This window comes from Cryptotermes secundus, unplaced genomic scaffold (assembly GCF_002891405.2).
Source record: "Cryptotermes secundus unplaced genomic scaffold, Csec_1.0 scaffold2, whole genome shotgun sequence".
Classification (NCBI taxonomy): Eukaryota; Metazoa; Arthropoda; class Insecta; order Blattodea; family Kalotermitidae; genus Cryptotermes; species Cryptotermes secundus.
This window is the reverse complement of record NW_019728496.1, coordinates 479674-507403: the sequence shown is the minus strand read 5'-3', so window position 1 is coordinate 507403 and position 27730 is coordinate 479674. Positions and strand designations below refer to the sequence as shown.

The following is a 27730-nucleotide window of genomic DNA, read 5'->3' as shown; positions in this document are numbered from 1 at the left end:
GTGGACAGAGGGTGTCGCGTGGTCAGCGCAATGGATCCCCACGGCAGTTAATTTTGGTTTTCTACACCGTAAAACGAAAGTAAGGTCAAACTTGAGGAAAAACACAAACAACAAAAAATCTAAAAAATAAAATGATGACAGAAAATGAGATAAAATTAAAATAAATGACACACTATAAAATTGGTTTCAATTTACACTGCTCCCACATTGGTTCCTTCTTAGCCCAAGTCCTTGGCCTCCTTTTATCACCGACCGTTTTCTCCCATGTGGTTTACTTTCCTGCCCTGAACACAGAGGCAGCATGTTTCCCAAGATGTTGATAAATATCTACCACACTACATGGTGTCACACCCTAGGAGACAAGTACTCTTCAGTCACTGCCATGAGAACCACAATGTCACAAAGCTACAGAAACTCTATTCTAAATCTCAGGTCAGAGGTGAAGCTCCATGTGTAATACTTCATGGGAAGCCTCATGGGTGGCAATACTGAGATGAAAATTAATTGGCTGATTCCCTCCCACATATGAGCTTCTTGGTCATTACAGATGCTGTAGAAGAGTTTGGTTGTTTAAGGCAAGGTAAAGGCAAAGTTGTTCCCGTGCTTAATTAATTAATTAAGCTCTATACCATGGAGCACTAGATAGAGGCGAGTGGTCAGCTTCACATCCTGACAGCTTTACCCCCAAGGAAATCGCCCTGGATACCCAATGAACAGGAGGCTGGGTGGGCCACTGAGTCCCTCTGGATGGTATGAAAAGAAAAATCTTACCCCTGCTAGAAATCAAACCCTGGCTGTCCATTGCTATACAGATTTCTGAAAGCACTGATAAACCAGTTTCTTCCTGTCACCAGATGCTGCATGCATCTACATTCAGCGATTTCTTGTACACAAAGTAACACCTAATCACAAACAAATTTAGTGTGTTAGACTCACTTCAGACTTGGCTGTAACTGAAATATGTAAAGTGACCTTTGTTTCTCCATAACAATCATTCCATTATTGACGTCTTATAGTGTACTCCACAGTGGATTGTACATTGTAAACTTTAGGATAATCAAATCAAGGGCGGGAGAGGTGAGGCATGCAAGGAAGAGATGAGAAATGCCTGAAAGGGAATGCTTAAAAGAGCTAGGCATAAAAGGGGAGATAATATTAAAATGTATCTTAATTAAATTGGATGAGAGGGTGTGGCCTAAAATTCATCTGCCTAGGTCAGGCTTTTGTGAACTATGCAATGAACATTCAGATTCCATAAAATTTCTGGACTACATAAAAATATGAGAATCTAAAAAAAGGCTCTAATCCAAATAATTAATTACACAAGACCCGTTTGATATTATCCTACCACCTATGTCGTTATTTCCGAAACTGTCTAAGGTCTGCGATAAAAATTTTGTATGCATTACAAATCTTGCTAACATAAACACGCGATCATATCGTTCATCGTGTAACAGAGGCACTGCTGATTCCACAGCTTGTAACATCGCTTCAATCTGATCGTGTTATTTCTGTCCAGCTGTACCCTTCCTTCGTTCCTTTTTTGTGCGAACGGGACTTCAATTTACAATCTCCTACCGAGCGAGACTACTGCGCAAGTCATATTNGGGTGGGGGGGGGGGGTCGTTGCCCCTTCTGCGCGGCCAGTCATCGGCTTGCAGCTGAGCCAAACTTTCTTCCCACCGACCGAACTCACCGCCACTTCCAGACTTTCGTCTCTTCAAGTTTCCATACAACCCGAAAGCACAATCATTGTTACAAGAACTGAATACCGATTACTAATTTCACCACGAACCTTGGTTTCTGTCTCCTCTTGGCACGTGTCTCGTCACCTATAAAACATTTCTGACAGTTCAACGTAACAACAGTTCACTGTGTGGATTACGGCCTGTAACGTGCAAGAAAACAGCGTACGACACATTAACTGTGCATTTACAGTCCGGGTTAAAAATACTGTATTTCCTGGAGGGGGGACGCGGTAGGGTAATTAATATTTGGTGGAATGAAGATTGGCAGGGGAAACCAAAGTACTCGCAGAAAACCTGCCCCAGCGCCACTTTGTCCATCACAAATCCCACTTGACCAGACCCGGGATCGAAGCCGGGCCGCCGTGGTGGGAAGCCAGCGACTAACCGCTTGAGCTGTGGCGCGGCCCGGTAGCGTAGTTAGTTGAGGCACTATGGTACAAGACGGAGGGTCGCGGGTTCGAATCCCGATGAGGTACATTTTTTTCGAATTGACCTAATCCATCCAGCCGCATTATGGCACTGGGGTCCACTCAGCCTCTAAGGCGGCCATACACGTACGAGTCTGCCTCGCAAGTCCAGCTCGGATTAATCTCACCACACATGTATGAGCGTGGAGACCCACAGACGGACGAGTTTGGATCATTGGAACTCGAGAAGAGTCGGACTTGCGAGCCAGACTCGTAGGTGTATGGGTCGCCTAACAGAAATGAGTACCAGGAATATTCCTGGGGCTAAAGGACGGGCGGCGCGTAAGGCTGACACCTCACCGCCATCTGTGGGCCGACTGTCTAGAAAACGTGGGACCCTCAACATCTCACTAACCTATAGGCCTCCACGGCCTGTTACAGGTATACCTTTACTTGACTGCCTCTGTGGTCTAGTGGTCAGAGTTCCAGAGGTCCGGGTTCGATTCCCGGCGCTACCAGATTTTCTGAGAACTAGTGGGTCGGAAGGGGTCCGCTCAGCCTCGTGAGGATAATTGAGGAGCTATTTCAAGGAAATAGCGGCTCCGGTCTAGAAAACCGAAATTAACGGCCGTGGGGATTCGTTGCGTTGACCACGCGACACACAATATCCGCTAACGTTGGCACTAACTTCGTCAACTATCGGCGATCACCCGGTCGGTATAGTTCGCTTGAGGACTCAAGCAACGGAGTTTGTTTTGTTTGTATTTCCTGGAGTCTTGTCCTTGCAAGCTTTAAATGGTGCGAAATGAATAACGCCTTACAAGAGACAACGAACCGGGGTATTTTTTTATTGCTAGTGGTGTGGAACTAAGTCCCTTGCACTGCGGCCACTTCTGGCCTATTGCACCAGCCCCAGATGATAGGTGAGGGTGATTGTGGAGCAATTGGTGGAATGAAGATTGGCAGGGGAAACCGAAGTACTCCGAGAAAACCTGCCTCCAGCGCTACTTTGTACACCACAAATCCCACCTGACCAGACCCGGGATCGAACCCAGGCCGCCGCGGTGGGATGCCAGCGACTAACCCCTTGATCCATGGCGCGGCCCTATGAACTGGGGTAGCTCAGAGGGCATAGTGACTGACTACAGGGCGCGAATGACTGTGATTCGATACCCAGCAATATATGTCCAATTCTTCAAGCTGATTATTGGGTGGGTGGGTGGGGGGAGGTTGCGGTTAGAACCCACAGAGAAACATTTGTGGCGCGTTCAAAACGAGAAAATTTGCAAAAACAGGTCTCTCAGCCTCAAAATGTCCGTCCATGTGTAATAACTAGAGAACTGCGGGCAGCATTTTCATGAAATTCGACATTCTAATGATCTTTGGCCCCCAGATGATGATACTGTCAACAGATTCCAGTTATCATCAGACAATAATGGACATTTCAAACGAAGATGTACTTCAGGTTGATGCCATATAGTATGGTAGATGTTTACCGACGTTTTGCAAGACGTGCTACTACCATCTTCAGGGTAGACTGAGACGTGGACACAGCTACCAGACTACACGGTGACACATATCTGAAGACCGTAGTAGTCTTCAAGGTCACCACCATCAGATCCTCAAATCTCACTTTACACGAAGTTCTACAAGCATTTCGGTGAGCATCTTCAGAGTAACTCGTTAAATAGGTATCATGGCAAAACATATTGGTATAAAAGTTGCATAGAAAAAATATATTTGTCGAACAGGCTTTAGACAACTAAACAAAAGCGTGAACGAATGGGAATTTTTACACTCTGAATGCTCTAACTTGTTATGAATTCTGTTTGTCAACACGAGGGAAACTCCGTAATGACGTAATTGCACCAGGGAGGTAGATAAGGTGGGTATGCAGCATGGATGGGGGAAGCAAATAGGCACAGAACTCACAGAAATAATGAACATGTATTACAGGGAATGAGACATGGTTAATCTACAACACAGGAAAACTGCCAACACTACCTACTTTCTTATACTCCTTCTTTCTTGCGTGTGAACTCGAACGTTCATTACTACATACATAGGAGCCTGCCCATAGTCCCTAACCTAAGACAGACGAATCTAATCCATACCACCCCATCCCACTTCTCTATGACCCATTTTAATATTATCCCCCACCTATGTCTAGGTGTTCCTAGTGCTCTTTCCTACTGGCATTTCCACCAAAACCCTGCATACATTCCTCCCCTCTCCCATGCATGCTACATGCCCTACTCATTTCATCTTCCCAGACCTCATCATTCTAAATATTGTCATGTTTTAAGAGCGACTTATAGACAGGGTATGGACTGAATACTGGATTTGCTGACCACCTGTGTACACCACTCAGAACTACACCTTACAGATCACTGTCACACACAGATTAGTGTACTCAGTCTATTACAGGATGGCTATCATGGAAGATTCTTCAGCTTCCTGCACTCAGGTCCTCTTGTCACAGTTCACCATGCAGAACTCTTGTCAACTGACAACTCAACTAACTGGCTCCCAGGCTGGCGGCCATTTCACAGGCTCTCAACTGACAACTGAACTCTCTCACCAATCAGCTACTTCACTTCACTGTACTCAACTGAGCTGTTTACAACTTTCTCTGTAACTCGACTGACCCCGCTTATTAATATTTCAGCATGAACCACAGAAAGCACAATTTCCAATGTTATAGACCAATAATATCTCAACAACTGCATAGAAATGGGTGTTTTATTTGCCTATTGTATAGTGACTGTTGTTTACAGTTGCTGCTTAACAACAGGTCCATATGCCAAATATATGTGGCAAAGAGTGCTGTTGTTTACAGTTGGTGCTTAACATTTGGTGTATACACCAAATGTGCAAGTTACAGAACTCCACATTATGAAGACTACACTTTACAACAGCCTTAAATTTCCTCGCTCATACACCAACCCAATGAAAAGAGGATAAAAGTGTTAAGTATTACTGCATCAAGACTGACAGAAAGCTTATAACAGCACACAGTATTACTGATAACAGCTCCAAATATCTGAACACTGAAGAGGGAACATTCTATGCTTTTACTACAATTACAAACATACTGGTACGAACAAGCATCTTACTTTCTCCGGCCACACAGAAACACAGGGTTTTCATACCATGCAAACTACTTCCCAAGCTTGTTTGCGGCATTATCAACTGATGACCCTGTTAAATAAAATTACTTTTCTCTCTCCTCAAAACAGTTTCCCTGTTTACTTACTGCTGGCTTTTAAAGATAAGGACTCAATCTCCAATCAACTTTCCTATCATACAGAAAATGTATTCCGAGAAACTGGATTTGAAGCAGCAATTGATCGAAAAGAAAATGATAATCCATAAGCACTACATAGTAAGCTACAGATATTTTCATACACCTATATTATTCCTCCTATACTGATACTGGGGGCACATGGTAGCGTAGTTGGTTGAGGGGCTATGCTACAAGCCGGAAGGGCATAGGTTCAAGTCCTGATGAGGTCACTGGATTTTTTTCAGTTGACCTAAGCGTTCCAGCCTTACCATGGCCCTGGGGTTGACTCAGCCTCTAAGAGAGTACCAGGAATTAAATAAATAATTTTCCTGGGGAGTAAAGCGCGGCCCGTGTGTAAGGCTGACAAACTTACCGCCATCTTTGAGCTGATTGTCTAGATAATGTGAGACCCTCCAACGTCTCACAACCCTATGGGCCTTCACAGCCCGTTACAGGAATAGCTCTACTTACTTTACTATGCTGATACCACAATTTTTACATTCTGTGAGGCACCTCAATGCATTCTTTAAGTGACCATCTACAAGTCAGGTCACAGAGATGAAGCTCCAAACATTAAGACCCAGGATGTGATAATGCACCACTCATGATTAACTACACTATAATTACAACCCATATAGATAAGATACTATTCTCCAAGTATAATTAGAACAATCAAGTAAAGGAGGATGAGGTGGGAAAGCCAGAAGGAAATAGCCACTGGGAAGACCAAGGCATAGGTGGGTAAACAATATTAAAATGGATCTTAGAGAGATAGGGTGGGATGGTATGGATTGGACTGATCTGGCTCAGGACAGGGACCAGTGGAGGGCTCTTGTGAACATGGTAATGAACCTTCAAGTTCAATAATATTTGGGAAATTCTTGAGTAGCTGAAGATTTGGCGGCTCCTAAATAAGGTGTCAGTTCCATAAGTAAATAGATACATGGGTATAAAACGGATCACACACCCCACCAGAATTAATTACCAGATCCTGCATGAAACTACAAAAAGAGATAACGCTTCTGATTTTAGTTCAACCACTGATGGATCTAAAAGCATCTTCAAGATTTATAAGAAGAAACTACTGATGTCATGAATGGTCTAAATTTTACACATGACCACATAAATGACTCCATCCCTGGTAAATAGCAAATACTAAAGTTACACCCATCCCCACCATATCTTCATAATATCCCTACTTTATAAAATAGTTTCCTTAGTGTCAGACAACACCACAAAATTAATACAGAAATAAAATACAGTTGCCATTCCTCAGCAGGTTACAAGCAAATCCCTGATTCATTTCCCTCCACTACCATAGCACTGCAACAATTTGAACATCCTCAGTGACAAGCAAAGGCTCACCTGTTTATGAATCCATACCCGCTCTTCACGTTAAACCACTTCACAGTCCCGGTAACTTTGGTTGCTAAAAGAAAGCAATTAAAACATCAGAAAAGATCTTCACAAATAAAAAAGTTAAGACGAGTATCCAAAATACTAACTATAATAATAGTTATTTATACCGATCATGACAACATATATTATTTTCAGCTCCTGCGAGTTGTCTCCACACTAGTACCAACCTGCAAAATAAAATGCAATAAAAAGACGCCATATCTATTTCAGGTTTGATCATTCTCACGGCCATGAATATTAAGATTAGGGTGTTCTGGGATGTGTAGCTTAATAGTTTGGTAGACATGTTTAGTACATGGTGTCACAGTCCTGATGACTACAATTTTATCTACTACAGCCTCTCACAGACTAAGTAACAAAGCTTGTGTAAAAGTATCCACACCATGAAAAAAGTCAATAATTAGGAGAGAAGTGACAATGTAATGCAAAATGGATACTTTTTATTTAATTCCATTAGCAGGCGGACTTACTGAACTACTTAGATTCTGACACACAACGGAGTGAAAGAATCCACTTCCTGGGTGTTGGGAGTGCCCACAGATTTCCATTTAGGATTTAAATTTACAATACAGAGTCATAGTCACTGGTAGAGGACATTTCCACATTCAAAATGATTTCACTTTCAGGATCGAGGGATGGATAAGGACTGCAGAAAAAGCCACACTGGAGTCAGTCAAAAACATTCATACATAAACTAGCATTTTTTCCCTAGACTAGAAAGTCCTCACTGTGATGGACAGTAATATTTGGGTCAAAAAAGGTACAGCTATCCCTGTAACAGGCCATGGAGGCCAATAGGGTTGAGAGATATCGAGGCTCCCCATTTTCTAGAAAATCGGCTCACAGATGGCAGTAAGGTTGTCAGCCTTATGCGCCAGCTGCCCTTCATCCTCCAGGAATATTCCTGGTACTCATTTCTGTTACAGGCCGAGTCAACCCCAGGGCCATAGTACAGCCGGAAGGATTAGTTAGGTCAATTGAAAAATCAAACGACATAATCAGAAATCAAACCTGTGACCTTCCAGATTGTAACACATTTCCCGTGTAATACTTGGGTAGTAACAAAAAAGATTGGCGACCTTGAATCAGGTGTATTAAGCCCCAGTAATAATTTCTGATCCCATTGCTCAAAAATCTACCTCAACCAAGCTATTAATAGGCTCAAATTCACAAGCTATGCAACCAATGGGGGAAAAAAATAAGACTCTTATAAAATCACCACAGAAAGAGCACATTTTTGATTACTTCAAGTTTTGGAGAGAGCTGTAATGTTTACAAAGAAGTAAACTCTAGAAATGTCTGTGCCACTAGAATTTTACACAGTACAATACAATTCAGAGCACTCTCTTGTTGTCAGTGCTAATGGACTATGTTACATCTTCACTCAACTTGGGTCCCTTAACAAACTGGGTGAAATCAGCAAAAAGACTGTGCTGACCATTACAAACATGTTATCAAATAAGGACCAAGCCATTCCTGTGCCAAAACACACACTAAATATGAACATGTAAACGCAAGAATCTTAAACTTTTCCCATTCTTTTTATTTCCAACCTCACTTTGTGTACAATTTGTATAAAAACTGGAAGGTCAATGTAAGTGACGCACGACCAGCTAAGAAATTTGAAAAATATGCTGCATAGGTCACAATGAGGGCCCTTCTGAAAAGCGTCCATTTTCAATCACACTTTTGTGTGTTACCATTCATTATTGATGAAAATAAAGACAAAATTAAAACTAAAAGTGCTAAAAAGATTTCTCTCCCAAAGGAATAATAATGCATCACCAAATTCAAAATGCACACCTCTTGGTACATTACATATGTGAAGTGCCATTATACAGATAAAACAGAAGCAACTACAAAGACTGGAACGAATAACACTATGGCTTCTGCTTCAGCCAATCAAGTTCTCATTCTTGCTGTTTAATTGAGCATATGAACAACCTAACAGGAGCCAGGATAACTCAGTCTGTACAGCAACGGGCTACAGACTGGACAGCCACGGTTCGAATGCTGAGCATGAGATTCTTCTGTACTCCACAGTATCCAGACTGATTGTAGAACTCACCCAGCCTCCCATCTAATGAGTACCAGCAGATCTTTCCATGAGGGTAACATTGCAGGGCTGTAAAGTTGACCAGTGCTGAGGTAAAGAACGCTGCAGCTATACTTCCACTTAAGTAATTAAGCACAGGGACAACTTTACCTATATGAACCTAATATTTGAACAAGAATGGGGAAAATGCATATTACGGGTGCATTCAAATGAGGAAGCCTACATACAATTCTAAAGCTGCATATTTTGTTTCAGCTCCACACCTTGAAGACTAGCAGTTTAGGCATTAAAATTATTGAACTGGGTACCTGAAAAAAAGTTATTATCTAAATTAAAGGATGGTAAGTGCATCTACTAATGAATATACATAAAAGGTAAAATGTAAATTTGTCCCCGTGCTTAACTAAGCACTACACCATGAAAGAATATGGGGGAATGGCACCAGTTAGAGGTGAGTGGTCAGCTTCATGCCTCCAAGTTAATGATGGACAGTGGCTGTGTCTACAAGTAGAACTGCACGAAAATTAGAGCAACCAATCCGTTCCTGAGAAAATATTCAAAGGGAATAATGAAGGTAAATTAGCCAACAGTACAGCTTTGAAACCTGAACAGGAGCTGCATGAAGGAAGCTCAAAAGAAGCATCATGTCTCCAAAACCATACTGTTATTTTTTATAGGTTGTCTCATCATCTGAATGGGGAGATGACAGATTAAATGGACTGCTCATGCAACAGTGAAGCCTGAGATTCATCTAATAACATTTGAAAACTCAGTTCATACCTCACAGAAAACAGTCTCCATTACAATGAAAAATTGGTTAACACTGTTTTGGAAAATAATCTATTTTTGCTGAGAATCATACAAAACACATACACACTGTGTTAATGCTTTTGCTCTCTATTCAGGGCCTCTATTTGAATTTTAAAGAAAAGCATAATAATCTTGAGGTTCTTTTGTGGGTTTACTCAGCCAATTGGAAAATGCCAAGAATTCTATCAATAAGCCATAACATCGTCTCTTCACAATAAGGACCTGTTAAAAATTATTTAGATAAGGCCATTCTGCCTTCGTCCTAATGCTTCCATGAAGATGTAGCCTAGAGTTTCGTATAAAACACTGTATCGCAACCAAAAAAAAAAAGCCAAAATCTTTTAACACACAATTATGGTAGGTCTAAGATTAACTCTGATATTTTGACACCTAACAAGGGCAAGAAAATAATATTAAAATTCTTAGATGGCTATGGGCCAATACAGTGACTATGCCGTCCTATGGTATGGCAGACAATTTCTGAAACTCAAATCATACAGTAGTACCGACGAAGATGATCTTGATCACAGACCAGCCAGTACGGAAGAATCTATTTTATGACTGCATTACTTACATGAACATTAAATTATGATACTGGATATTACCAAATAACATAAATTATACAAAGGAAATCATCTCATGTGTTAAATCTGGTCTTCCGCACCCAACGTTGTCGGCATCCCTTAACTCTGCCTCACGAATTTCCGCAACATTATGCGGCTTTTATAATATTACTTTTGCAGGACTCTTACTTTCCAAAGTACGAATGGGCCCAATGCTGTAAACCATCAAAACTCACAAGTTTTATATTCTGAATATACGTATTTTAAGCATTTCCCGGACAGCCACATGTGCAGCAGCAGACGCTAAAAAGATGGACGTGCGCAAGCAAACTCATCAGTCTGACGAAGATTCCGTTCCTCCGTATAAGACTAACTTCCTGGGTTTCTCTGAAACTTACCGATGACTTGCTTTTGTTGTGCAGCCTTTGGTTGTTCAGGCTGTTTCTCCGGGTCAGCCATGACGTTCCGGGTGGTGGAAAGGTGTTAAAACACGCCGAACCGATGTTCCTCCTTCCTCCTTGCAGCTTTGTTAAGTTCCTTCTCAACATGGCGCGTTGCGTTCGGATAAAAAGAACAGTGAGGAGATTCACTGATTGGTACGTTGGAAGTGACGCAACATACAGCTCTCTGATTGGGCGACTTGCAGTAACTCAACGAGTGTAAATTCAAAGATGATACAAACGACATATTGATTGGTATTACAATGTCGATCTCTGCAATATCATAGGTGGTCCACTTATATGTATGTAGCTACATTATTTTCCAACCATCGTTCACAGACACAAGCAGATGCACACAGTATGCAGTATCAGTGAAATGCTTTATATATTAGGACTGCTTAGTTGTCTCACTTGCTTGAATGCGGGCAGTTCCCACAAGTGTATTGTGACCATTGTGACTGGGGCAGTTGAGCGATAAGTTTTACAAAGGAAAATAGATGGCAACAGTGGTCATAGGCACAGTGAATTGCGCAAGAGTCTGCCATTCCCATACCAGTAGTGAGCGGTTGCGAAATGGTCTTGGCGGTAGCGTGAGAGAATATGGTTGGTTTTTCTTGAAAATGTTCGCGTTGACCGTACTTTTTTGTTGCATGTTATTTGGAATGCTTGCGGTTCATTATCTACCAGTGTATATTATAGTGGCCTTTGTAGTAGGACTCTTTTTATTTTTATTTTACAAAAGTTACGCCAAGTGGGTGAGGGTTCATGAGCGTGGTCGTAACGGTCCGACTCCGTTTGAAACTATTCTGAGTTCATTTCGTGTGTGGATAGGCTCTTCAGCAATCTCAGTCATGAACACCTGTGAAAAGTTACGATCTACCTCGCATAGAAGTAGGACAAATACGGCGCCTCCTTATGCTGAAGGAAGTCACTTAACCTTGATGAAAACTTCGCAAGAAAATCACACAAGCACGTATTACTCTGGACTTTGTGGAGAGAATCTTGAATATAAACCAAGAAATTCCTTCACTGATGACTTATCAACTGATTCGCCGCATAGCAGTATGAGATCTCATAACAGGAGCCAGCGACCATTGCACCAGGCCCTAAGCGGATGTTCTGGAGATTTAAGCTTTTCCCCCAAAAGCTCACCGTGGGGCAATAGTGTGAGTCCAAAATTAAGAAGTCATGGTTCAGGGGTGAAAACAATCCAGACTGTTGGAGGCCCCCTTCTTGCTTCAACAAGGTTCAACTTCAACAAGGAGGCAAGGTTAGTGTTAAGTCAGAGTTTGTAAATAAGATCTAAAATTTCTTGACGATGGAACATTAGTACAAATAACATTTGTATTCAGAGTTTGTATTTCTGTTTTGTATTATGTGTAACTCACAGAAATGTTAATTATTGAAGTGGTATATTGTAGGATGTTTGGAGATGTATGCAGTCCAGGATTCAGTAGCCGTGTGGCCCATTATGCAAGCGAGGATTCTAAAACATTGACACATCAGAAACAATATTCAGGCCCAGGACAGTTTCCTCTTGTTCGGTTGGATCATGCTGCATCGAGGATGCCAATTTTGTCCTCTCGCAGAAGTCAGACGAGTGTCCAGAGCCGTGTTACAGTTAAGGTTGCTCCTCCTATGTCATCAGATACAAGGTAAAACACATGCACTAATTTCGCAGTACTGTGATCTTGCACCGTAGCTTGCCTATCATGTTTCCACATGATATGATCTACAGAAAATTTCTCATGAAAATTGTATATACATTTTTTACCCTTTTTAAGTAAGTACCAACTACATAAACAAACATGAGCATTGGTACAAATATGAACTTCTCTTGATTAATCACCATGTAGTACTTACCTTCTAATAGGAACAGAATTCTGTACTGAAGAACAAGTTTCACCATACTTGCATAAGAAAAGTAAGCTAAGAAGCGTTAGTAAGCAGCATATATCAGAAGATGAGTAGCAAAGTCCGTCAAGTGTAGCAGGTTTAATATAAGAGGTTGCCTTTACATGGTAATTCACTTAGTGGGGGGTGGAGTCCAGCTGGGACCACTTGTCACAGCGGCCACTGACTGGCCTATTGTAGCCTGCCCCTAGTGATTATGATGATAGAGAACTTGGTGGAATGAAGATTGGCAGGGGAAACCAAAGTACTTGGAAAAAACCTGCCCCAGTGTAACTTTGTCTGCCACAAATCCCACTTGAGCAGACCCAGGATCGAACCTGGAAAGCCAGCAACTAACAGCTTGAGCTGTGGTGTCGCCCCTTTGCATGGGTAGGTTTGCAGATTATTTTAAGGGATATTTTTCTGGTTTAGAGATCGATGGGCATGTAAAGAAACTGTTGTTAATAGGCTCTTGGCTAAACTGCACTTGATACCTTCTGCCTTTTAGAGTATGTAGTTTGACAATGTATATGATAGATACATATTTTAGTTATTTTAATGTGTAAACATGGCATGCAATGAACTGGTTTGACGTGGACAAGTAAGCACCTGAAGATGGCATTATTATGCCGAAACATGTAGTGCGAGGGAAAGAGGGAGATAAATGAATGTATGCACTGCAAGACGGATTAAATAAATCATGAGTATGTAGTCTTTTGCTGAGTGCCTACAAGTTTGGAATTAGGTTATTTTGGTATGTGCAATTGGAAGTTTACAAAGTTCTTAACATTTGTCGACATTTGTTTATTGAAAGCAAACATTATAATGCTGTCAGTAGATTTCAATGTAGGACCTCTAAGGAATGGTGTACTAGCCTTTTGATTGTGATGTCTGGTTGATGTTGAGCTATATAGAGAAACTAAAATAAATTAGAAGAAACATCAGGTCATGATAGCTAGTCAATGGGATTCAATTCAGAAACTTTTCAACTGCAGACCAGATTTGCATGGTGTTCGTTACTGTATCCAAACTTATCTTTCCATCGTTTATATTGTTTTCAGGTTTATGAGAAAGTCGCAGATCATGAGTGACGCTTCTTTTGATGAGCAACATTCTTCAAAGTCTTTCTTGGACGTGCTAAGGGAGATGTCTCGTAAGCGCATTCATGCTCAGGTAACCAGGCACTTCTTGTAATACATCTGTACTTTACACACACATGTGGTAGGCAGACTTCTTAACATTGAAAATACACAGTGCAGTTGCATCATGCATGCATTTAACTTAAATGTATTCAACCAAAATATTATATTGTAGTATTCTGTTGCACATAAGACTGTAGATTTAATTAAAAACACTAGAGAGCCGGGGTAGTTAGTTCGTATAGTGACTGGCTACAAGCTAGACGACCTAGGGGTCGGAGTCCCAGTGGGGGCAAGAATTTTCTCTTTTCCACTTCCTGACCGGCTCCAGGGTCCACCCAGCCTCCTACCTAATGGGTACCGGGGGCTCTTTCCCTGGGGATAAAGTGGCCGGGGTGTGAAGCTGACTACTCACGTCCAGCTAGTGCCAAGGTCAAGAAAATGTGGATCTATACATTCACCCCCCCATACACCTTCATGGCATAGTTCATTGAGCACAGGGACTTTATCTTTATAATTCAACCATATGCACTCACAAAAAAAAAAACATTGGGAGTGATTCATGTAAGGCTTGCTCTTCATGACCCAAGTCTGTAATTGTGTTTCCTGGTTCCACATCAAGCCCTAACTACCCCTGTCTTTACTGTTTTCCCTTTTTATTCTTTCATTCTTCCATCTCTCAAGTTTTATTATAAGCGAAAATTACTCTACCTCTTGTATATATAGTCCTTATTGTATACATTATATACATACATATTACAGGGAGGAAATAAAAGTGTGTACTTTATGGTCGATTTAAGGAATTTTCGAGGGTAATCCTGACTAAGCAATTTTGGCTTTATGTGCCGTCTTTAGAGCAGAACCCCTGCATAAGATGCAGCTGCACTATAGTAACTTACATTGATATGGGCTTAGCCAGTAATTTCAAACATATATAGTACCTAGTGCAGCTGGTTTTAATACTGGAATGACAAAGCCTTGTTGAAATATGTAGCAAGTGAGCATTATCAGATTGAGAATTTGTGTTCTCATAAAGAATAAAATGATGTAATTGTGCATCAAATCAGTGTTACATTTTTTCCAGAGCCTTGATTATTTTTATGAGGCTAATAATTTTATGGGAACGTTGCTAAGTATCTAAATGTTCTGACTACTAGGTCACCATGAGTAACATTCTTGTTGCGATGTCTGATATTTTCTGGATCATGTTTAAAAAATGTTAAAATTTGCAGGTTAGAGGTCATGTACACATATAGGTTATGGCTTCGGCCAATGGCAAAGTTAGGAGCTTTTATATTGTCATTTGGCAAAAAAATGTAGGATGATATATTTGATATAACTATTGATTTGGATTCAGTCATGGGCAGTCTGCATGTGCAATGTAGGCATTTGTGTTATGTGCTCTCCAAGTATGCAGGGTGTTTCACGACTTTAGGGCATAACTGCAGGAGGTGATTTCCTAGGTCTTTGTGATCAAAAAAGTTCATATAAACATGTGCCCGATTTTGGACGGTTACGGAGTTATGACTGTTTTTTCATTCTCGTACACGCCCTCGTATGAACCGCGTCTCTCAGCAGGCAGGTCGCTATTTTTAGGCAGCTACAGACAGAGCTTTCTCATTATCTCGACACTTGAGAGCTGTCTACAACCAAGCGGCAGCCTGTGTTGCAGCCGGCAGTGAAATTTTCAAAAATCAGCTCTAAGTACCAATCAATTCAAATTAAAGGTAATTTCACGAAGTTAACTTTACTTTCATACTTTAAATGTATCATGTATTATGCTGGTTTATTATTTTGTTCCGTTTATTGTCAGTAATTGTTACCTTCTATTCTGAGTTTAAAACGGTCATAACTCCGTAACCGTCCAAAATCAGACACATGTTTATGTGAACTTTTTTGATCACAAAGTCCTATTAAATCACCTCCTGAAGTTATGCCCCAAAGTCGTGAAACACCCTGTATAATATCCGAACATTTTGATTTATCCTAGTTCTCCCAAACAATGTGTTGCAGAAATTTGGAAAATACAAAAAGTGCACTTATAACAGCAGTCTTCATTACAGTTGTTAGTTCTTACACATTCATAGCTCAAATCCAAGCCTATATCTTTCCCATTATTTCCCCCTTAAGAAATACTGGGGCTGTGATGACAAGGAGTATATAATAGTAGTAACAAGACATATTCTGAAGGTCATAAGAACCCGGAGACATTAAATAACTACCATGAATAGCAAATATTATTCCTAAATTGTACTGCAGAGTTTCCTTCAATGGCAGTATATAATAGCCAAACTGCCATCCAACCCATCCCATTTCTGCCAAATGGTGCATCTTAGGGGGGGAAAAAAATACTTAAAGAGTGTTCCTCTTGGAGAGAGAACCACAGGAAAGTTATTAATTTTGCTGCTGTTTGTATGGGCTCAAGTCTTACGTCAGTTTCTTTCCTGACTCTTTCCTTGATTAAAAAAAGGCATTTGGACTGTCATGGCAGTGAGAAACTGTCATATGTTATATAGCAACCGAACCTGCGGAAGTCAAATGTGACTAACCATGGACAACAAAAATTGTTCTGCAAATTAAGTGCAGATTTTTCAGCATAGGCATGGTAGCTATATTACAAAAGAGAAGAAATAACAGGAGGATGGAGAATGTGGCACTGTGGGGATTTTCATAAGTTGTACAGTACAGCAGTAATGCAAGAAATGAGCAAGAACTGTGTTTTGTCTTTTCTTTTTGTGTGTCATTGATCATGAAGCAATTTTCTATCTTTTCCAGGTGAATGAAAATGAAGATGATGATATAGTAAAGAGACAGCGCAAGGGAGAAGGACAAATCACCTTGGACAATGGTTCAGACGTCCCACAAGTTCAGGGTGACATCAATGCTGTGTATGTATTATGTGTCATTGCTGATTATGATATTCCGAATAGTAGAAAATTTCCATTAATATATTTAATTATATCAGAATTTATCATACAGACATGTCATCATATCTGATTCTATGACAGCAGTACCTGTATTGCCTGTGTGTAAAACTTTCCAAAATTTTTGCAAACTGTTACTTGTTTTGAAATCATGGTTTGGTGGGATGTGGTGTCATGTAGTTTATTTACCAAACTACACACAGCAATGAGCATTGGCTCAAATGGTAACACTTCTGACTCGTATTCTAGACGTGCCTAATATGGGTCTCAGCCAAGGCACCCACCGAGGTTTTCCATGGTTTCTTAAGTCTTTGCAGACCAATGCAGGGATAGTACAGGGTGATTCATATAGAACCAACCCGACAAAATGAGGTGTAATATAAAATATACCATACAGATATTAAAGTAACTTACACATATCTTGGATTGTGTGCTGTGATCAGAGCAGGTGTTTGAAAGTGTCCGCCGTTTTCAAGTAGGCATTAGAAACACTCGCTGTTCAACAGTGTACTCCATGACTGTCGCCTGCCCATTGCAGACACGTTTCGGCATTGTCCTTGACCTTGCAGCATAAGGGCTGCCACTTGCCAGGTCATGCGCACACTATTCGACTTAGCACGGCCCACGGATTATTATGTCGTAATTGTGAGCGGTTATATGCATCACCTGCAGAATTATTAGCAAATTCATTGGGCAAGTTCTATACGATTCACTCTATACCTTAAATTAGGTTATGAGAGCTTCCATCCACATCCTCTTCAATTCATCATGCACTATTATACAGTCATTTGATGCTATAGCCTTGAATTACAGACAGCCTAGTTAAAAATCCAAAGTATATGGTGTGACTTGCCAGAAGGCCATGATCATCAATTTCACTGCAATAAGAACCTCATACCTGATATTTTTTGCTAATGATTGTGTTGCAGAGGAAGGCGAAAAAGAGAGGAGTCTCCTGTCCAAAGTGAGGCAAGCTGTCAGCCCCCTCAGCGGCAGAAAAGACAAACTCACAACAATGAGATCTCATGTTCACTCAGTTCTAGCAGAAAGCTCTTGAAACATATGAAGAAAAGCACAAAGAGGAAATCCTCCACAAATGGTGAGAAAGAAAAAGTATTTTGATGGCTTTGTAAATTTACAAACGTGAATATAAGAGATTTTTTTATCTTCCATCCCACAGTCTCAAGCATTGTTTCAAATTCACATTGGAATAAGTTAATTATCTGGAGTCAGTATATTTTCATTGTGCCAGGATATCTCAGTCAGTATAATGACCAGGTTATTGGCTGAATGAACAAGGAACCAGGATTCACTTTCTGGTGGGTGATAGAAATTTTTTCTCCTCTTCATGTTGTCCAGAGTGGTTTTGGAACCATCCAATCTCCCGGCCAGTGGTTCTAGGGACTTTTCCTGGTGATAAAGCAGCCAGGGCATGAAACTGACATGTAACTTCCATCCGTTATGAATGTTACAATTGCATGGAGCTATATTTCCATGTCTTTTACATCTTCATGGTATGTTTTTAATTTAGTACTGGGACACTTTCCTCTTTTCCTTTAATATTCATTAGGTTGTTATAAGAATTAAGCTATGTTTTTTATTGTTTTATATTCAAATGATTGACATTACACATTTCTTACAATCAGATTGGTCACGTAGTGGTACTCCTGTCTTGGGTAAACCACCTAAAAAATCTCGTGAAAGCCTTGGGGATGCCACTCACATTTTGAAGACAAGTGAAACTGTGGCAACTACATCGTCCAGTCATACCCCTGTCGTGAGTGCCACCACCACAACACTTTCCTCTCATGAGGCAGAGGACAAATCAAATGACAGGTCTGAGAGTGTTAAGCCAAGTGAGTTTCTGCCCAAATTTGCTGCTGTTCTGGACAAGAGAACAGGTCCCGTGTTGAACAGTGTGGCAGCATTAGAGGCAAAGCGAGCCCATGACAGACAGACTCGTCTGAGGTCTATGCTTGCTGTTATAGCTGGAGAAGGTATGTGACATTTTCTTTTGTCTTACTCTTTGAACTGGGTGTTCCGCAATAACATTGGGGTGTTATTTCTAGATTATTGCATGTGTGCTTGCACATTGCGTATGATGTTGATATTTAGTGCTTCAGCCCAAATTAAAGCAAGGTTTGTGAATGTAACCCATTAATATTATATGTTACACGAGTTTTGAGAATTTGAAGTGTCTGTAAATTATCTTTATGATTTTAATCTTTTATTACTTGGATCACATTTAAGATAGAGTTCAAATATGTATCAGCTGGAAGATAAATTTAGAAAATATTGGCTTGGCATTTCAGCTACTGCCTGCTGTGCATTCTGGTTGCTAGGTAGAGGTGCTTTCATTAGTATTACAAAATGGCTTCTGGTTCAAGAAAGTAATTTTGTGTGTTACTTTTTCATGAAATGAGATGTGACCATACAAGAAAAAATTTTGGTGTTAAATCACCAGGTCTCACACTCATGGATTTTTCTTCTTGGGCTTTGTGAAGGGCAGTAATTTCACATATTTAGTGACTAGACATGGGGTTTTGATTGGTAATTGGATTTATTAGACTTTCAACAACTCATGACTACATTTTACAAATTTCTCATGTGCACACTACTGTCCTCAGTTATTCACTGGTTCACTAGACGTTGCTTCGCTACTGTCTTAACAGGGTGTTCTACAAAACAGCTTCCAACATTGGGGATTCTTCTACGCCCACACCTGCGCCAGGGGGCAGCTGTTACACAGCAACCTCAGACTTGGACTGGTTAACTAGTCAAGAGTTACTTTGCTGCTAGCAGTTTACTACCAGTCATTTTGTCTTGATATCAAGCCTCTTGTGTCTCAAAACCAGTCCACCCCCACCAGGAACCATTGTGATCATAGTCCTTATGTAAGATTCTCTCTGATAAGAGAATAGGTTTGTCTCTTATGAATATGCTTGGCTTTGTGAAGTGTGCTTATCACACTTTCAGCTGTTTGAAAATTCTTCTTTTTACAAAATACACAAGTCGTCCATCAGTCTAGGTCTTGCGAAGCAGATCATGCCCGTCCAATTTGTCTTTATTAGGTTCGGTCCCCAATATGTAGCCTTGACATTGACCTCATGAAAAAACTGCATCCAGGAGTTCTTCTGTTGTGTGTGTATTTGTTACTGCGGAAGTGTGTTTACTGAGCCATTCCCTATCAATAGCCATCTCTTCCGGCTCCACAATTCTGGCTTTGAGCATACATGTCACAATATCTATGTCCCTTCATTGCTAACAGCACTAGAAGAGCTGAAGATACTAATCACAAGCCTGTGCAAAAATTGATCATATTATCCTCCAGAAGATATAGCAGAAATCTGAATATCAGTTTGATATTGCTCAAGCTACACATGGTATTCACATTCAACTTATTAGATTTCATAACACCCTTGAAGTTTGTCTTTCAAGTGATCTATATTTCTTAGCAGTACCATAAACCTTCTATGAGTAACAAAAGATTAAAATTGTAAAGATCTCTTATGGACATTCTGTATAATAGAATGATATGAGAAAGCTGATGAGGGTGTGGCTTGTAATATAATTTGTGTTTATTAATTTTATTGTTCTTGGTCTTCCTACAGATGATTTCCTAAAGGAACCGTCATCTGACAGTGAGACTATTGCCTCAACTGCTGCTGTCACCACATCTTTACCGAGCATGCTCCCCCCGGTGGCAGCAGCAGCAACTGGAGCAAGTGAAATGACAGATAATGTGGAAACAAGTGTGGCAACCAGTTCACAAATACAGTCTCTTGTTACAGACACCTTGACACCGGCTTCAGGTGCAAGGAGCCCATGTTTACCATACAGTGTCTCCTTGACAGTACCTAATGTTTCTCCTGCAGTGCCAAGTACCAGTGCTGCAAATGTAAATTTTGGACTCCTGGGGTCAGTAACATCTCCTCCATTGATATCTTTGTTAAACAAAACGGCTCCAAGTTTTACTTTAGCAGTATCTTCTCCATCTAGTGCTCCAGTTTCTTCGGAACAGAAGATACAATCATCAACTCTAACCTCTTCATCTGGTACTTCTCTTATTTCTGGCAAATCTCAGTCTCCATCAAGTTCACCATGTAATGGATCTATCATTCCTCCTCCCTCCAAAGAACTGACAAGCCACGGGTCATTGTCAGATAGCAATAGCAGCGGTGGCTTCAGTTATTCATCGACAAGCACTGTTATTAATGTCCCGAAGCCAGTGGCCACAGAAGCTACAAAGAGCTTATTCAGCTTTGGAAGTACAGCATTGACTTCTTCAGTGAATGCATCAGCAAATGTAACATCAAATTCAGTTACTGGGTCTGTATTTGAGGTGAAGAGTTCCAAAGTAAATGCAGGTCTGTTATGTTCTCCAGCAGTGTCAGCTCCTTCAGGTATTTCCAGTCCTGCAGCAGTCAGTCTCTTTGATTCTGCTAAGAGCAATGGGGGACCATCTACATCACTCTCCAGCGGAACATTAAATTTTGGAATAAAACCAGCCACATCTACCAACAGTCCCTTTCAATTTAGTACTGCTACTAGTAGTAGTACTGCCACTTCACCTGGGGGTTTCAAGTTTCTTTCCACAAATGGAATGAAAGAGAATGCAGCTCCAACAGCAGGAGATCTTCAGCCAAAAATAAATCTCACAACCTCCAATACAGCACCCATTTCTACAATTTCTGCCATCACTCCTCTATCGTCTACCTCTTCTGTTACCATCTCAGCACCTGCTTCCACAAGCCAATCAGTATTGCCATTCAAATTTGGAACTACACCAGTGTATGCCTTCAGTAATACAAGTACTGCAAATGGACCTACACAGAGTTCCCAAGGTTTTCCTGGAGGCATATTTGGAAAGTCCCAGCCTGAGACTACTAATGGAGTGACACAACCATCACAACAAAGCCCATTTACATTTGGTGCATCTTCATTTTCTCAGAATCAGAGCTTGACTGGCACCTTCACATTTGGTGCAAGTTCATCACCATCCAGTGGTGTTAAGACTGGGAATATTGCCTTTGGTGGAAGTGGTGGGAATGTACCAATCCAGACAACACAGTCAAATAATGGGAATCTGCCAGAACAAGCATCACAACCAGTATTTGGAAGTAGCGAGAACAAGACAGGTGCAGTATTTGGCACACCAAAATCAACTGGTGGAGTGTTTGGAAGCACACACTCTTCACAACCAACTGGAGGATTATTTGGGAGTTCAGTAGCCCAGTCAGGCGGGATATTTGGAAGTAATGGCAGTAGTTCAGGACAGGTACAATCAACAGGAGGGATTTTTGGGACCGGCATGAACCAGTCTGCTCAGTCACTGTTGCCCTCCTCTGGAGTGTTTGGAAGTACTGGCAGTCAGATAACCCAGCCCTCTAGTGGATTATTTGGAAGTAGTGGAAATGTCTCCACCCCATCAACGCAGTCCTCTAGTGGAACATTTGGTGCTAGTGGAAGCGTGACAACTCAGGCTACTAGTGGAATACTTGGTAGCTTAGGGAACCAGTCAGTTCCGGCACCACAGCCAGGAACAGGACTTTTTGGAAGTGTTGGGAGTCCATCATCACAGATGTCTCAGCCATCTGGTGGAATATTTGGGACCCAGTTACAGCCTAATGGGGGAATATTTGGAAGTGCCAGCAGCCTGAGTACCCAACCAGCTGGTAGCAGTACCCAGAATATGTTTACATTTGGATCAACAACACCCATCACACCAGCGCAGCAGCCAGCAACTACTACCAGCACAGGGACATTTGGTACTACTACACCTTTTCAGTTTGGAGCACCAAATAATAACACTGCTGTTTCAGCTTCCCAACCAACTGGTAAGTTTTATTTCAGTGTAATAGTAGTAATCTGTTACAGCTCTGTAGTATGTCCTTTATCCTCAAATGACACCAAACTGTCAACCAAATAACTTCATTTGTGCACATGCTGTCATTTAACAAATCTATTTATATTCTCCTCTCTATTTCTTTACGAAATGTAGTTGTCTTCAGTCTGTTCCCCCTTTTCCCTTTAGCTTTCTTTGTATGTCAGTTCACCTTTTTTTTCATCTCTCAAAAGGACATCCTCATAGACACAGATATGGACACTTGAAACAAGGAGACAACATGGAAAAGCTAGGAAGAGGTGCAAGAATAATATTGAAATGGATTTCAAAGAAATTTGATGGGACTGTATTCATCAGGCTCAGGATAGGGACCATTTTCAGCTCTTCTGAATGCTGTTATGAACCTTCAGGAAATTTCTTGACTAGCTGAGCAAGTACTGGCTTTTCAGTAACTTTTTGACTTCAGTTCCCTGTCTTCAAACTGGTCTTGGCATTTTATAATTGTCATAACTCAAACCTCTGAGAATTTCTACAATGTTTTCTTGTGTTCCAGTGCTCTGTTACTGTCTTACTCCTTATTGTGCCTTCTGCTTTCCCAGAACCAGCTCTCAGCAGTGTCGTATTGGTAGAATTCCACACTTCTCTGTTTCCTGTTACAGATTTTACGAAAGATGGTCCTCCTTTTTGTGTTATTTCAGTAACACGCTTTGAAGCTGTTTTACAAAGTAAATTCCAGTGTATTCTCTTGTTAAGGCAGTGATTTTGGAACAAAATTGTGGTCTTGCTACCTCCGTTGCACCTTGATGACTGCTCATCCATTGCAGTATGGGTGGTTCCCTAAGCCAACCCATGTCTTGAAAGCAAGCCCTGTTTAGGCTCTTGACCAGACTGTGACATACAGTAAGACATCAACATTCTTTTTACACACAGCCTTCTCTCTGAGGAGACGATGGATATGATGTGTAGTGGAATGTAGAGTGTTTTGTGCTTAGTTGCAGTAACTTGCTCTTTCACTATGACAGCACTCAACACGGAATCAAACCGTCATTTCCATTCTTATTCCTTGCACCAGTTTTTTTTTTAATTCGCATAGTGGGGGTGGATTCCAGCTGGGTCCACTTGGCACATCTGCCACTGATTGGCATATTGTACTTGCCCCGTGTGATTATGATAATGGAGAATTTGGTGGAATGAAGATTGGCAGGGGAAACTGAAGTACTCGGAGAAAACCTACCCCCGCTCCTCTTTGTCCACCACAAATCCCACATGACTGAACCTGGGCTGCTGTGGTGGGAAGCCAGCCACTAACCTCTTGAACTATGGCGCAGCCTTTGCACCAGCTTACTTTTTATATTCCTCATGGTTGCCACTTCAGAGTGGCAGTAGAGGAAGCAAAGAGTTCCTATACTGAATTTATGTGTGTCCATATTGATTCAGTTATGATTTGATGTATGTAACGTGTGTGTGTTTGTTTGGGGGTGGTGCACGTACTGTCCTAATTTTATCATTCTCTGCATTTTATGGTCGTACTAGGCAGATGTTGGGAAACTATCTTAATTAGGCTACACCTGCTCTCCACACCCTTTCCAATTCATTATTTACCAACCATCCTACCACTTGATGCTACATGATGTGAGATACTGAAAGAATCATTAAATAATGACTTCCATATATGTGTTAACAGTTGCAGAAAGATATAAAGATTAATGTCACATGTTGGGTATATGTCACGCGACAAATAACTTCACGCCATATTGTATGTAGTGAATTTATTCCACTCACTCTTACATTTACACAATTCACAGTTTCACAGTTACTGCCATCGGCAGTATCACACTTACTTCTCCTGCTGGAGTCACTGTCATTCACACGATACAACTCAACTCATCCACTGGATACTAGTAACTCTGGTTACACTGATGAATACTCCTCGTTATGTAGCTTCTGCACTGACAACACAGAAAACAGTTACATGATAGCTATCACTGTTGTGTGACGTCATGTTTACCGATTGCCAAGCAACAGTCTCTGCACAGAGTCGCCTGTTGCCACGTAATAACCGCGGTGTCCCCTGTTACGTCACTTTGGGAAGTGCTGTTACGTCACCGCAGGGGAGGGGGGTGTCCTGCATAGCACAAATACGTCACATTATGTATATAAGAGAGAAGTGTGATAGTTTTGTTTTTAGATACAAAAACCTGTTATAAAAAATAGAAAATAATCTGCATTCTAACCATCTTCCCCCATTTGAATGTTAAAGGTAGTGGAATCAAAAGGGGCCATTATGTAAACACATTAGGTACAAGCTTTTTGTGGGTCCCTTTGTCCTCAGTCAGTCTAACATATCCATTGAGGATGCTTATCTCAGGAGTCAGTCCTTTGTAGATTGGGTGTGTGACCAGGTGACAGGATGTGCTAATCTGCTTATAGAGGTTACTGTCTGTATTGCCTTTGTCTTTGCAGCCCAGTAAAGACTGTGGCCTCTAGGCTGGAATGCCACCAGGGACCAGGAAACTGTATCTTGTCCAAACATCTATAGGGCACTGCGTATTATACACACAGGCACACATGGCTGCCATTGTATTCAGGACCATTGCCTAATACCATATATTGTTTTGACTCTATTGTAATTTGTGTTACAGGAGGCTTCAGCTTTGGAAGTTCAGGTGTCAATCCATCAGCACCAGCAATTAACTTCACTGCTGGGACATCCGGAAATACTCCATTCCAATTCGGTAAGAATATTGACTGTATTAAAGGGTATATGATTTACCTAATTATCTAATGAAATTACTTTCTTGTCTCTGTTTAAGCCCCCCCCCCCGTATGTTAATTCAGCTTCTGTATCCATGTTTGATCACTTGTAATGCTTTGTCCAGAGTATTATCCTCCAATAAGGAGAAGTTGGGGCAATTACCAAGGTCTAGGCAGTAGCGTAGCTGGTTGAGGCACCATGCTACAAGCTGGAAGGTAACAGGTTCGAGTCCTAATGAGATTGGTATTTTCATTTGACCTAATCCTTCCAGCCGCACTAGGGCCCTGGGGTCAACTTAGCCTCTAACAGAAATGAGTACCAGGAATCTTCCTGGGGGTAAAGGGCTGCAAGGCTGACAACCTTACCACCTTCTGTGAGCTTATTGGCTAAATAATGTGGGACATTCAATGTCTCACAACCATATGGGTCTCCATGACGTGTTACAGGGATAGCTTTTATCCATGTGTACTGTGTGAGCTTGAATCTGTTTCCTATTTTTCTGTATATGTCATAGATGCACATTTTTTCTGAACTTTATCAAGAATTCTGTATATGGATAATATGAAATCATTTTGATATCAAGAAAATGTCATCCCCCGTTTTCCATTTCTACATTATTTTGTGCTGCGAAGATTAAATTTGTTGTAGATCTCCCTTGCCTGAAAAATGTTGTTTGTCTCATTGTACTTTCCACTTCTCTCTTTTATTTTTGCAAGCACAGTATCATTTGCAACTACTGTAAGGTGGAAGAATGCTGTTCTTCTTCAGTTAGAAAGGAAAAGCTATCCCTGTAACAGGTCATGGAGGTCCATAGGGTTGTGAGAGGTCAAGGCTCCCACATTTTCTAGACAATTGGCTGACAGATGGTGGTAAGGTTGTCAGCTTTACATGCTGACAGCCCTTTACCCCCAGGAAGATTCCTGGTACTCATTTCCATTAGAAGCTGAGGTGACCCCAAGGCCATAGTGCGCCTGGAAGGATTAGGTCAATTGAAAAATCCAGTGATCTCATTGGGGATCAAACCCATGACCTTCTAGCTTGTAACATAGTGCATCAACCAACTATGCTACCATGTGCCACTTCTCCTTCAGTTATGACACTGTAAAGTGTTATCACTCTTAAAACTCTGGAAAACAATTACTTCTGTAATTTGTGATAGATTTCAGGTTCTTATGGCAGTGAATATGAAAATTAGGGTCTTCTGAGGCGGGACACCATGTAGTTTGATGGTTAGGTATCTGTCTATTGAAGTACATCACATCCCATAAGATTATAATATTCATACTTCTCTGAGAGTTAAATATATTTATTTGCCACATTTTTCTCCTTTTTATGTAGTGTCTGCTATTTTTCACCTCATCTGTCAGGTACAAATTTTTCCTATACCTAAGATGATTAATATGTCACCATGTTATATTGTATTTAGTCTTAATTTTGATCTGAGGTGTTATTCGCATGTTCTAGGTGCAGGGTCAACTCCAGTGTTTGGAAGTCAGACCACAGGACAGGGCATGTTCAGCATCGGCTCTGGGTCTACTGCTCCACGGGCTCGTGCCACAAGGTTGCGGCGACAGAGATAGACTGAACTGATATATTAATTGGGAGGACTTCTGAAAATCAGAAGAGTGTTCGAGTATTTATAAGGTGGCAGATTGTGTAAATAAAACCGTATGAATATTTGTTTTGATTTTGGACACGTTTTGAAGTATGCTGTTATAATTGTCGCAGTTTCGAAACAAATACTAAATGATTTAATGTTGACATACAGTGGAACTTTATATTTTCCGTGCTTGAATATATGTACATTGTGAGAAATATGAAGATGAATTTGTTTTATGTATGCAAGTGATGAGGCTGTATTTTTTAAAGAGAAAATGAGTGATAGAAATGCACAGGACTGTGTTTCTAAACAAGAATTTACTACCTTGTGACTTGACAGAGAACGTTGCAAAAGAAGGTACTTTTGTCCTTAGTTCGTAGGCATAATATATGTAGTATAGGTGACTCATTTTGTAAGCATTAGTGGTAAGAGTTTTATAATTGACTTTTCCATATTTACTCATGCATTGCCCATGATCACATAATTTTTTGTTTTCCCTTCTTACTTACTTACAGAGCTGAGCCCTTCTTGAGAAGCCACCAATTATGCAGCTACTCAAGAATTTCCCGGCATTTTATGGAACCCAAAGGTTCATTACTGTGTTCACAAGAGCTTTCCACTGGTCCCTATCCTGCGCCAGATCAATCCAATCCATACCATCCCATCCTATCTCTCTAACATCCATTTTAATATTGTCCACCCACCTACGCCTTGGTCTTTGCAGTGGTCTCTTTCCTTCTGGCTTTCCCACCAATATTCTATATGCATTCCTCTTCTCCCCCATTCGTGCTACCTTCATGACATAAAATATATGCAGTAGAATGCCTGTTTAGTGTTTCCGAGTT

At 40.9% G+C, this 27730-nt stretch overlaps 2 protein-coding genes across 6 annotated transcripts in view; one reads left to right on the top strand and one right to left on the bottom strand.

Moving 5' to 3' along the window:
* Positions 1-10842, bottom strand: part of LOC111865119 (Y-box-binding protein 1) — a 24157-nt gene extending 13315 nt beyond the window's left edge. For all 5 annotated transcript variants that reach the window (XM_023852861.2, XM_023852863.2, XM_023852862.2 and 2 more), the window contains exons 1-2: positions 10688-10842; positions 6807-6870 (exon numbers count right to left, since the gene is read on the bottom strand). In XM_023852861.2, coding sequence (XP_023708629.1) covers positions 6807-6870; positions 10688-10748 — 125 coding nt within the window. In that variant the 5' untranslated portion in view covers positions 10749-10842. The remainder of the gene's footprint in view (positions 1-6806; positions 6871-10687) is intronic.
* Positions 10843-11071: 229 nt separating this feature from the next.
* On the top strand, positions 11072-27223 carry LOC111865125 (putative GPI-anchored protein pfl2). The gene is made up of 9 exons (XM_023852877.2): positions 11072-11999; positions 12151-12384; positions 13684-13795; positions 16537-16649; positions 17615-17784; positions 18332-18682; positions 20297-22522; positions 25173-25265; positions 26750-27223. The coding sequence occupies exons 1-9, from the start codon at positions 11227-11229 to the stop codon at positions 26863-26865; spliced, it is 4188 nt and encodes a 1395-aa protein (XP_023708645.2). The 5' UTR covers positions 11072-11226; the 3' UTR covers positions 26866-27223.
* Positions 27224-27730: the final 507 nt, after the last annotated feature.